The sequence below is a fragment of the Lotus japonicus genome, chromosome 2, assembly GCF_012489685.1.
Source record: "Lotus japonicus ecotype B-129 chromosome 2, LjGifu_v1.2".
NCBI classification, from domain to species: domain Eukaryota; kingdom Viridiplantae; phylum Streptophyta; class Magnoliopsida; order Fabales; family Fabaceae; genus Lotus; species Lotus japonicus.
This window is the reverse complement of record NC_080042.1, coordinates 30,737,271-30,749,604: the sequence shown is the minus strand read 5'-3', so window position 1 is coordinate 30,749,604 and position 12,334 is coordinate 30,737,271. Positions and strand designations below refer to the sequence as shown.

General features: G+C 39.1%; 1 protein-coding gene across 1 annotated transcript; it reads right to left on the bottom strand.

Moving 5' to 3' along the window:
- Positions 1 to 1,385: 1,385 nt before the first annotated feature.
- On the bottom strand, positions 1,386 to 1,793 carry LOC130736323 (uncharacterized mitochondrial protein AtMg00810-like). Its single transcript, XM_057588161.1, has one exon. It carries the CDS (start codon positions 1,791 to 1,793, stop codon positions 1,386 to 1,388), a length of 408 nt encoding a protein of 135 aa, XP_057444144.1.
- Between the last annotated feature and the right edge of the window lie 10,541 nt (positions 1,794 to 12,334).

The window sequence follows — 12,334 nt, the reverse complement described above, 5'->3', positions numbered from 1 at the left end:
GGAACTATTCTTTATGTTAGGAGAAATAGAGAAGATGAATAGAGAGCATAAGAGAAAGATATGCTAGAGTTTCATTGAAGCCAAACACTAGTCCAAAAGTATTACAATAAGAGGCAAAGCAAAGTATAAATAGGTCAAGAGTAAAAGACTGAGTGCCCTGAAGATAACGAAGAATGCGAAGAGTGAAGGTATGAAAAACACTAGAAAGGGGGGTTTGAATAGGGTTTTGAAGTTTTAAAGCTTTCCCTCTAAGATTTTGGTAATCTTTTCGGTATAAAGAACACAAGGTGCAAGAGATGAAGGATGGAGAAAAGCACACAATGATTTTATCTTGGTTCACTTGATAAATCACTCAAGCTAATCCAGTCCACCCGTTAAGGTGATTTCTTCCTTCTTAGAATGAAGGCAATCCACTATTCAAAGATTGTTACAACTGCACTAGCACACCTTGCTCAGTGACTAACAAATCTAAGAACAAGCAACACCAAGACAACCTTGTCTTAGTCTTCTCAAGAATACGGACCTCACCGGTCTCTCAAGGAAATACAAACAAAGTTTTTGGAAGGTTTGGTTTACAAAGAGATGCTTCTAAAACAAGCAAAGGTAAACACAATAAGAACAATGAAGAAATATTGCTAAGGTATTCGTTTGTAGGTTTTCACTTGTATTGCACAATAGTTTCTTAGCCAATTTCTTCTATCTTCAACCTTTAAATACTCCAAGGTTTAGGGTTTGTATTCGTTGAAAGAATCCATCTGTTGAAGGGTAATTCTGGAATTTCCAGAACCTGCTGTGGCTGATCACCGTAGGTAAGGCGGTCAGAGTAGTACACTTGCTTTTGTACTATTGACAATGACATTGCCTTAGCCTAGTTGACTACTGATCTTGGCGACGCTTCATGTTGGTACTTGTGAAGCAATGAGATCAGAGTCATAAGGAAGCTTGGATCTTCTGACCTTCAGATTTTTTGCTTCTAGACCGTTCACTCTGAACTTCTGGTCTTCATAATTTGAAGTACTTTGGTCTTGAGAGCCATCTTACTCTTGGACTTCAGAATCTTCAAGTCTTCAGCTTCTGGAGCGTTCCTCAGAACTTTTGGTCTTCAGAACTTCAGTGCTTGAGTCTTTCAGAGTCCACATTAGAGCTTTAATCTCCAGAACATCTGAAGCGTTTACTACCGCTCAGAAGAATGTAGTGATTGCAGAAGCGTTTCATTGGTTACTCTTGGGTCTTCAACTTCTGATGTATGTATCTTTGAATCAGAATCAGAACATGTTTGTCACACACTTAAAAGATAAACGTTAGAGTAACCTAATTGTTCATACACAACAATAAACTTATTATCATCAAAACATAGAGTTGTTCCACATGACCAAATCTTGGTTTTACAAAGAACAGTTGTTCCACATGACCAAATTTGTAGTAGGGGAGGATACATATTGACTAACAACATGCACTGCATAGGCAATGTCGGGTCTAGTAATGGTAGGATACACCAAACTGCCAACAAGAGTTCGATACAGAGTATGATCTTTCAAAGGGACACCATTAGATGAGTTATATTGAGTATTCATTTCCAGAGGAGTGTCAACTGTTCCAGTATCACAGAGACGAGCTTGTGCAAGAATGGTGGCAATGTACTTAGATTGAGAGAGCAGATAACCTCGAGGGGAATAGTCAACCTCAATTCCCAGAAAGTAACGAAGAGTACCCAAATCTTTCATCTCAAATTGTTTAGCCAATTGAAGTTTCAAATTCCTAATCCCAACAACATCATCCCTAGTGATAATCATATCATCAACATATATAGAGAGAGAGAGAGAGAGAGAGAGAGCAAAATACAACTATGAGGAGAGCATAGAGAGAGAGAGCAAAATACAACCAAGGATTCAATCCCAACGGAAAACTTATCAAACCAAGCACGAGGGGCTTGTTTAAGCTCGTAGAGAGCCTTCTTCAATTTTCAAACTACACCTAGATTATGAGAAACACATGGTGGAGGAACCATGTAAACCTCTTCTAGTAGATCACCATTAAAGAAGGCATTTTTAACATCTATTTGGAAAATATGTCACTGACGAACCGGCGCGATGACAATAAGGGTCCGAAGTGGTCATTTTAGCAACATGAGCAAATGTTTCTTCATAATCCAAACCATACTACTGAGAAACCCCCTTAGCAACTAAACTAGCTTTATATCTCTCAATTGACCCATCAGACATGGTTTTGATCTTATAAACCCAACGAGAACCAATTGTAGTTTTTCCTAGTGGAAAAGAGACAAGTTCCCAAGTATTTGTCTTGTGTCGAGCAGAGAGTTCTTCTTCCATGGCCTGCTGCCAACAAGGATCAAGAACTGCCTCTATATAGGAGGAGGGCTCAAACAAGCTATGAATAGAGGTTAAAAATGAAGCAAATGAGTGCAATAGAGAGAATAAATAAAATCAGGCTTGAGTGGACTTATTACAGTCACATTGAGGACAATGAGATTGAGTATCTACAATCTCAGAAGCTGCTTGGGGAGGAATGGGGACAGATGAAGCTTCAGAAGTAGCATAAATACTAGTGTCAACCCTGCAAAGCTCAACATGAGAGTTAGTTTGACTATGGGGAACAAGACGGGCATTTGTGATGGCCGAATCAGTAGAAAAGGGATCAGTGTAAAGAATATGTTCAAGAAACATGAGATGGCGAGAGACATACAATTTTTTACTTGTAGGGTCATAACAACGATAACCTTTTTTACCATCACCATAATCAAGAAAGACACAAATTGATGAACGAGATGACAACTTACTGCGTTCTACATGCGGACGAAGAACAAAGCAAGAAGAACCAAAGACTCAAAATGTAGAATAATCAGGAGCATAACCATATAATTTTTCAAAAGGGGACAAACCTGAAGTGAGAGAGGTAGGGATTCGGTTAATGACATGAACAGAAGTGAGGACAACTTCCCCCCGAAACTCACTAAGAACAGAAGCAGACAGGAGAAGAGAACGTGCAGTTTCAACAATATGACGATGTTTTCTTTCTGCAACTCCATTATGTTCAGGAGTATCGGTAAAAGAGATTTGATATGAAGTACCATCAGATGGAAGGAGTTCAGTAAACTTGTTAGAAGTATACTCACCACCTAAATCACATCGAAAACACTTAATAACAACATTATGTTGAGTTTTAACCATAGCATGAAACATATGATAGACAGTTATAAAATCAGAACGATGTTTCATAAGATAAACCCAACAATAACAAGTGCAATCATAAATGGAAGATACATAATATCTAGAACCACCTATAGTAGCAATTGGGGATGAACCCCATACATCAGAATGAATTAAGTCAAAGGGTGCAACAGAAATTGAGACACCTTTACTAAAGGGCAAAGCAGAAAACTTAGCAAGTTTGCAACCACAACAATCAGAAATATCATTAGCTTGCAACTTTCCTAAAGCTCCTATAGAAACTAAGTATTTCAAACGAGAGGAAGAAACATGACCAAGACGAGAGTGCCATAAATAAAACTTAGAAGAGGACGAAATCAAACGAAAGGATGACAAGTCAGCACTAGTAGCTGCAACATCTGGACTTCGTAGCTCTTCCAAAACATAAAGTCCCCCGTATCTACGGCATGTCCCAATCAGCCTTTGAGGTCGCATATCCTGCACATAACAACAATAGGTGAAGGAAAAGGAAAGTGAGCAACCAGAATCACATAACTAACTTATAGATATAAGACCCACACATAATTTAGGAATGTACTAGACATCTGGAATAAATAAACGGGATGTGGAAACAGAACCAAGTCCTGCTACAAGCAGGGGTGTGCCATCAACAGTTACAATAGGTACGGTTGAAACAGGGTGTATGGACACAAATGATTTCAAATTAGATGACATGTGATGTCATGCTCCAGAGTAAAGGATCCACAAGGATGGAAATATACCTGAGGGGCTAGTGGACGACAAACCTATGTTGGACTTGGCAGAAGATTGTGCAGCAGACATAACATACATGAAATATGAGTGCGTGGAAGACGGTACAGGCATTGCTGACGATTGTGCAGCAAGGAATTTATTGAATTGTTCTGCAAGATCATTTAAGGAAGAACCAGAAATAGATTTTCTCTCATCAAACATAGGAGTAACTGCATTAGTGTTAGGTGCTTGAGGCCTGAAGTTCTTGAAGTTTCTTTGGTTGAACTGACTTGGAGGTTTCCATTGGGAGGATTGTTGCGTTTGTTGTGCTTTGTTCATCAGTTTTGGGCATTGAACTTTCCAATGTCCTTTTTGCTTACAAAAGCTACACTCATCAAGACCAAATTTTCCATGAGATTTTCCTTTAAAGGGAGTAGCAGCAAGAACAGAAGAACTTGGACTTGGGAGAATTCCTTTGTCAGCCTTTCCTTTATCAGATTGGGACCTAAAGCGAACTTCCTCAGCTAACAGTTCACTAACCACTGAATCAACAGATGGAAGAGGATTACGATGCAAGAACGACCCACGTATCCCCTCAAAATCATTTCGAAGAGCCATTAGAAATTGAACTAGACGTTTTTCCTCTCTACGTTCAGTGTATAATTCAAAAGAACTCAATTCAGCAGATTCAGTGAGAGTCAATTGGTCCCAGAGGTCAGACATAGCATAATAGAACTCTTGAATGCTCATGTTATCTTGTTGAAGAGCTCGAATGTCAATTTTCAGCTGATATTGCTTTGCAAAATTGGACTGTACATATAGCATTTTCAAATGATCCCAAACCTCGTTCACTGTTTCAAATTTTGCTAACTGAAAGCCAATAGACTATATAACATAATTATTAATCGAAGTAATAATCTTTGAATTATTTTTTACCCAAGATTCGAGCTCTGTTTTATATTTTCCATCTTTCTTGTCTTTTGGTGTTTGAGAAATTCCACACACATAACCCCACATTCTTTTGCCTTTCAAAAAAAAATTCAGTACATAACGCCAATATGGATAATTTTTACCATTCAATTGCACACTAATAGCTCGAAGGGAATCATCTTTTTCACCAACCATTGCAAATGAGATGAACAAATACAAGTAAAGAGAGAAGTGTGAGTGTTACCAAACTTAAAGGAAAAATTTGATGCAAATCTGATGCAATAGACGTGACTTTGAGAGCAAGCAGAAAGTAGAAGCAGAACCAGATGATTGATTAACACAATTTCAATCAAATCCCAATAAATCAATCAATTTCCACAGTAGAAAATAGGAAGGGACGGAAGCACAGGGAACGAAAGCAACAAAGCAAATTCCTCACCAAGGAAAATTCAAATCACGTGGTGGAGCATATATCAGAGGTGCAACAAAGCTTCAAATCACGTGGTGTAGTAGCATGACAATTGAATCTTCAAATAATTAATATTATGGACCAACCTTGCTCTGTGATACCATGTTAGGAGAAATAAAGAAGATGAAAAGAAAACATAAGAGAAAGATGTGCTAGGGTTTCATTGGAGGCAAACAATAGTTCAAGAGTATTACAATAAGAGACAAAGCAAATTATAAATAGGTCAATAGTAAAAGACTATACTACCCGAAAAACCTAAATAATAAAATAAGGGAATATTATCTAACACTTTCAAGATTGGAATGGAGTATATGAAGCCTCAAGAAGAGAAGTACATAGTCTCTCGGTGAAAGAATTTTATGACTGTGTTGTGTAAGATCAAGTTTTGATCCAGTAGTACAACTCTATGTTTTGATGATTACAAGTTAACCTTTTGATATGAACAATTGTGGTACTCTAACGTGTTTTTCTGAGTGTGCTATTTACAGGCTCTGACCTCTATTTTATCTCACACAAATCAGAAGCACTATGCTTAAAGAGTGACCCAAGCATCGCTTTCGCATTCTCCATGTTCAGTCTGAACAGTGGAAAAGCTTCAGAAGATCTGAAGTAAATCAAGCTCTGATAAGGACTCAGCTCACTTGAAGCTCTGATGATCCAGAAGATCTGACAACCAAGAGACTCTGAAGGCTCAGAGGCTCTGATGGTGTAGAAGACTCTGACGATCCAGACTCTGAAGAGTGAAGACTCTGAAGTCCAGAAGCAAGATGACTCTGAAGACTGTGTACTTCCCTCTGAGATCAGAATCAGAAGATACAACGGTTAGAGGATCTGTGCTTCCCTCTGACTCTGATCAACGAGCTTCACAAGTTCCAACATGAAGCATTCCCCTGATCAGAAGTCTACTAGATTTAAAGGTCAAGTCACTATCCAAAGTACAAAAGCAAAGTGTACTATCCTGACGACCTACCTAACATCCTCAGCCACAACAAAAGCTGGAATTTCCAGAACTGCCCTCCAACGGTAGCATTTCCATGCAACGTTCAACCCTAATCCTTGGAGTATAAATAGAGGCTGAAGATTGAAAGAAGCGGCTAGAAGCATTCACACACGCGCAAGAAATATTCATATCCTTCTAAGCTTTCTTTCATCTTGAATTTCATTGTGTTTACTATAAGCTTTTTAGAAGCACTTTCTTTGTAAACAAGAACTTCATATACAGTTGTATAGTTTGCCTTTACGAGATCAAGGTTGATCGGATCCTAGAGAAGACTAAGAGAGTGAATCTTAGTGTGAGCTAAGTCAGTGTATTGTTAGTCACTTGTAGGTTTCAAGTGCAGTTGTAACACATACCTGATTAGTGGATTGCCTTCATTCTAAGAAGGAAGAAATCACCTTAACGAGTGGACTGGATTAGCTTGAGTGATTTATCAAGTGAACCAGGATAAAATCCTTGTGTGCTTTTCTATCTCTTATCTTAAGCACTTCATTTGTTTCGAAAGATTTGCTAAAATCTTTAAGGTGGAAGTTTTATCTTGAAAACGTTATTCAAACCCCCCCCCCCCCTTTCTACCGTTTTTCATACCTTCAATTGGTATCAGAGCGCAAGTTCTGATTACCACACCTAACAGTGTTCAGTGATCCGGGCCGGTGTGAAAAACAATGGCTACTACCAGTGAAACACAGAAAGATGGATACAATGCAAAGCCCCCCATGTTCGACGGTCAAAGGTTCGAATACTGGAAAGATAGACTTGAAAGTTTCTTTCTGGGTTTTGATGCAGATCTCTGGGATATTATTGTGGATGGCTATGAGCGTCCAGTTGATGCAGAAGGCAAGAAGATCCCAAGGTCAGAGATGACTGCAGATCAAAAGAAGCTGTACTCACAACATCACAAAGCAAGAGCAATTCTTCTAAGTGCTATTTCCTATGAAGAGTACTAGAAGATTACAGATCGTGAGTTTACAAAGGGCATCTTTGAATCCTTAAAGATGTCTCATGAAGGAAACAAGAAAGTGAAGGAATCAAAGGCGCTTTCTTTGATTCAACAGTATGAATCCTTCATCATGGAACCAAACGAGTCCATTGAAGAAATGTTCTCCAGATTTCAGTTGCTTGTAGCTGGAATACGACCTCTCAACAAGAGCTACACAACAAAAGATCATGTCATAAGTGTCCTCAAGAGTCTTCCTGAAAGCTGGATGCCTTTAGTGACATCAATAGAGCTCACGAGAGATGTCGAGCATATGAGTTTAGAAGAACTCATCAGCATTTTGAAATGCCATGAGCTGAAGCGCTCTAAGATGCAAGATCTGAGGAAAAAGTCTATAGCCTTGAAATCCAAATCTGAAAAGGCTAAGGCTGAGAAGTCAAAGGCTCTCCAAGCTGAAGCAGAAGAATCTGAAGAAGCATCAGAAGATTCTGATGAAGATGAGCTGACTCTGATCTCCAAGAGGCTCAACCGCATCTGGAAGCACAAGCAAAGCAAGTACAGAGGCTCTGGAAAGGCCAAAGGAAAGTCTGAATCTTCAGGCCAGAATAAGTCATCAATCAAGGAAGTCACATGCTTTGAGTGCAAAGAATCAGGGCACTACAAAAGTGATTGTCCAAAGTTGAAGAAGGACAAGAGGCCAAAGAAGAACTTCAAGACAAAGAAAAGTCTGATGGTGACTTTTGATGAATCAGAGTCAGAGGATGTTGACTCTGATGGTGAAGTCCAAGGACTCATGGCTATTGTCAAAGACAAGGAAGCAGAGTCAAAGGATGCTGTTGACTCTGACTCAGAATCAGAAGGAGATCCAAACTCAGACGATGAAAATGAGGTATTCGCTTCTTTCTCAACCTCTGAATTGAAACAAGCTTTGTCTGATATCATGGATAAGTATAACTCTTTATTTTCTAAGCATAAAAAGTTGAAAACAAACTTATCTGTTGTTTCTAAGACTCCTTTTGAGCATGAGAAAATTATTTCTGATTTGAAAAATGATAATCATGCTTTGGTGAATTCTAACTCTGTGCTTAAGAACCAGATTGCTAAGTTAGAAGAAATAGTTGCTTGTGATGCCTCTGATTGTAGAAATGAATCTAAGTATGAAAAGTCTTTTCAAAGATTCCTGGCTAAAAGCGTAGACAGAAGCTTAATGGCTTCAATGATCTATGGCGTAAGCAGAAATGGAATGCATGGCATTGGCTATTCTAAACCAATTAGAAATGAGCCTTCTATGCCTAAAGCAAAATCTTTGTATGAATGCTTTGTTCCCTCTGGTACCATATTGCCTGATCCTTTACCTGCTGAAGTTGCTAAACCCCATCTCAAAAAGGGATCTTTCTCCATGTCTAAATATCATGCAAAAATTCCTTTACATTACCATGTTGAGAAACCCAAGGTGATCAGAACCTCTGGGGTAACTAACAAGAAAGGACCCAGAAAGTGGGTACCTAAGGACAAGATTATCTATGTTGCAGATATCCTTGATAGCTCCACTGAAACACCAATCATGGTATCTGGACAGTGGATGCTCGCGTCACATGACGGGAGAAAGGCGTATGTTCCAAGAGCTAAAACTTAAGCCTGGAGGCGAAGTTGGCTTTGGTGGAAATGAAAAGGGTAAAATTGTTGGTATTGGTACTATTTGTGTAGATAGTAGTCCATGCATTGATAATGTTTTATTGGTAGACGGCTTAACTCATAACTTATTGTCTATAAGTCAATTAGCTGACAAGGGTTATGATGTTATTTTCAATCAAAAGTCTTGCAGGGCTGTAAGTCAGATCGATGGCTCTGTTCTGTTTAACAGCAAGAGGAAGAACAACATTTACAAGATCAGATTATCTGAGTTGGAGGCTCAGAATGTGAAGTGTCTTCTGTCTGTTAATGAAGAGCAATGGGTATGGCATAGACGGTTAGGGCATGCCAGCATGAGAAAGATTTCTCAACTGAGTAAGCTAAACCTTGTCAGGGGCTTACCCACTCTGAAGTTTTCTTCAGATGCTCTTTGTGAAGCATGTCAGAAAGGCAAATTCACTAAAGTCCCTTTCAAGGCAAAGAATGTTGTCTCAACCTCAAGGCCGTTAGAACTTCTGCATATCGACCTATTTGGACCAGTGAAAACTGAGTCTATAGGTGGCAAGAGATATGGGATGGTCATCGTTGACGACTATAGCCGCTGGACATGGGTAAAATTTCTATCCCGCAAGGATGAGTCTCATGCTGTGTTCTCTACCTTCATAGCTCAAGTGCAAAACAAGAAGGCTTGTAGGATTGTGCGTGTCAGAAGTGACCATGGTGGAGAGTTTGAAAATGACAAGTTTGAGAGTCTGTTTGATTCCTATCGAATTGCACATGATTTCTCTTGTCCCATAACTCCTCAACAAAATGGTGTTGTTGAGAGGAAGAACAAAACTCTTCAACAGATGGCTAGAACCATGCTCCAAGAAACTGGCATGGCTAAGCACTTTTGGGCAGAGGCAGTAAACACAGCATGTTACATTCAGAACAGAATCTCTGTGAGACCAATTCTGAATAAGACTCCTTATGAATTGTGGAAGAATATCAAACCCAACATTTCTTACTTTCATCCGTTTGGTTGTGTTTGTTATGTTCTCAATACTAAGGATAGATTGCATAAATTTGATGCTAAGTCTTCTAAATGTCTATTACTTGGTTACTCTTAAAGATCTAAAGGTTTTATATTTTACTATACTGATGCTAAGACTATTGAAGAGTCTATTCATATTAGATTTGACGATAAGCTTGACTCTGATCATTCAAAGCTAGTTGAGAAGTTTGCAGATTTAAGCATTAATGTTTTTGATAAAGGCCAAGCTCCAGAGGAAGCTGAGCCAGAGGAAGATGATCCAGAAGAAGAAGCTGGTCCCTCTGATTCACAACCTCAGAAGAAAAGCAGAATCATTGCATCACATCCTAAGGAATTGATTCTGGGCAACAAAGATGAACCAGTCAGAACCAGATCAGCCTTCAGACCCTCTGAAGAGACCCTGTTTAGTCTGAAAGGATTGGTGTCCTTAATTGAACCCAAGTCCATAGATGAAGCTCTTCAGGACAAGGATTGAATTCTGGCTATGGAAGAAAAATTGAATCAATTTTCAAAGAATGATGTTTGGAGCTTAGTGAAGAAACCTCCAAGTGTTCATGTGATTGGAACCAAATGGGTTTTCAGAAACAAGCTGAATGAGAAAGGAGATGTAGTGAGAAACAAGGCAAGGCTAGTTGCTCAAGGCTACAGTCAGCAGGAAGGAATTGACTACACTGAAACATTTGCTCCAGTAGCTAGACTAGAAGCAATCAGACTGCTGATCTCTTTCTCAGTGAATCACAACATAGTACTTCATCAGATGGATGTGAAGAGTACCTTCCTAAACGGTTATATATCAGAGGAAGTCTACGTTCATCAACCCCCAGGTTTTGAAGATGAGAAGAACCCAGACCATGTGTTCAAACTGAAGAAATCTCTCTATGGTCTGAAGCAAGCTCCCAGAGCATGGTATGAGAGACTCAGCTCATTCCTTCTGGAGACTGAGTTTGTAAGGGGTAAAGTAGATACAACTCTCTTTTGCAAATCTTACAAAGATGATATCTTAGTTGTGCAAATCTATGTTGATGATATAATATTTGGCTCTGCTAATCAATCTCTATGCAAAGAATTTTCTAAGATGATGCAGGCTGAATTTGAAATGAGTATGATGGGAGAACTCAAATACTTTCTGGGTATACAAGTTGATCAAACACCAGAAGGAACATATATCCATCAGAGCAAGTACACTAAAGAACTTCTGAAGAAGTTCAACATGCTGGAATCTACAGTGGCCAAGACTCCAATGCATCCTACATGCATTCTGGAGAAAGAAGATGCAAGTGGTAAAGTTTGTCAGAAGCTCTATCGTGGTATGATAGGATCTCTTCTATACTTAACTGCATCTAGGCCAGATATATTGTTTAGTGTTCACTTATGTGCTCGTTTCCAATCAGACCCAAGGGAAACCCACTTAACTGCTGTTAAGAGGATCCTAAGGTATCTGAAAGGCACCACTAACCTTGGCTTGATGTATAAGAAAACATCAGAGTATAAGCTTTCAGGTTATTGTGATGCTGATTATGCTGGAGATAGAACAGAGAGAAAAAGTACTTCTGGAAATTGTCAATTTCTGGGAAGTAATCTAGTCTCATGGGCAAGCAAGAGGCAATCAACCATTGCACTATCCACTGCAGAGGCAGAATATATCTCAGCAGCAATATGCAGCACTCAGATGCTCTGGATGAAACATCAGCTGGAGGATTATCAGATCCTTGAGAGCAATATCCCAATCTATTGTGATAACACTGCTGCAATCTCATTGAGTAAGAATCCAATCTTACATTCAAGGGCAAACCACATTGAGGTAAAGTATCACTTTATTAGAGATTATGTACAGAAGGGCGTACTTCTTCTGAAGTTTGTTGATACTGACCATCAATGGGCAGACATCTTTACAAAGCCCTTAGCAGAGGATAGATTTAATTTTATTCTGAAAAATCTGAATATGGACTTTTGTCCAGCATGAAGATGGATCAGAACCTCTGACTATGATACTTCTTGATCAGAAGATGTCTAGTCTAGAAGGTAACTCTATCAGAGTTTATGTACCCATTGGTGCTGACTCTGAAGCTGAGACAGTAAATGTGTGTCAGTTTCTCTGATGCATAGTTCCTTGTGCCCGTGTGACAGTCTGTCGTAATGAGTGTTGATGTGCTTCTCTCCTGCGTGTGATATGCGTATTTACTGTTACTATGATGTCTTTAATTTTTAACCGTTGATTTTAAATTGCTTTTGATCAACAACGGTTACTTTTAAAAACCCACTATACACACACGTTCTCCTACACTTACGATTTTACCTTCTCTCTCTTTTGTTTTTCAAACCCTTATCTCCACGATCTCTCTCTCTCTATTCATCATCTTCTCTCTACCCAAAACCTTCAACCGCTCAAGATGGTGAGACAAAACAGAAACGAAGT

Excerpts from the sequence above, each read along its gene's own strand:
- LOC130736323 (XM_057588161.1), bottom strand. The coding sequence starts at position 1,793 with ATGATTATCACTAGGGATGATGTTGTTGGGATTAGGAATTTGAAACTT.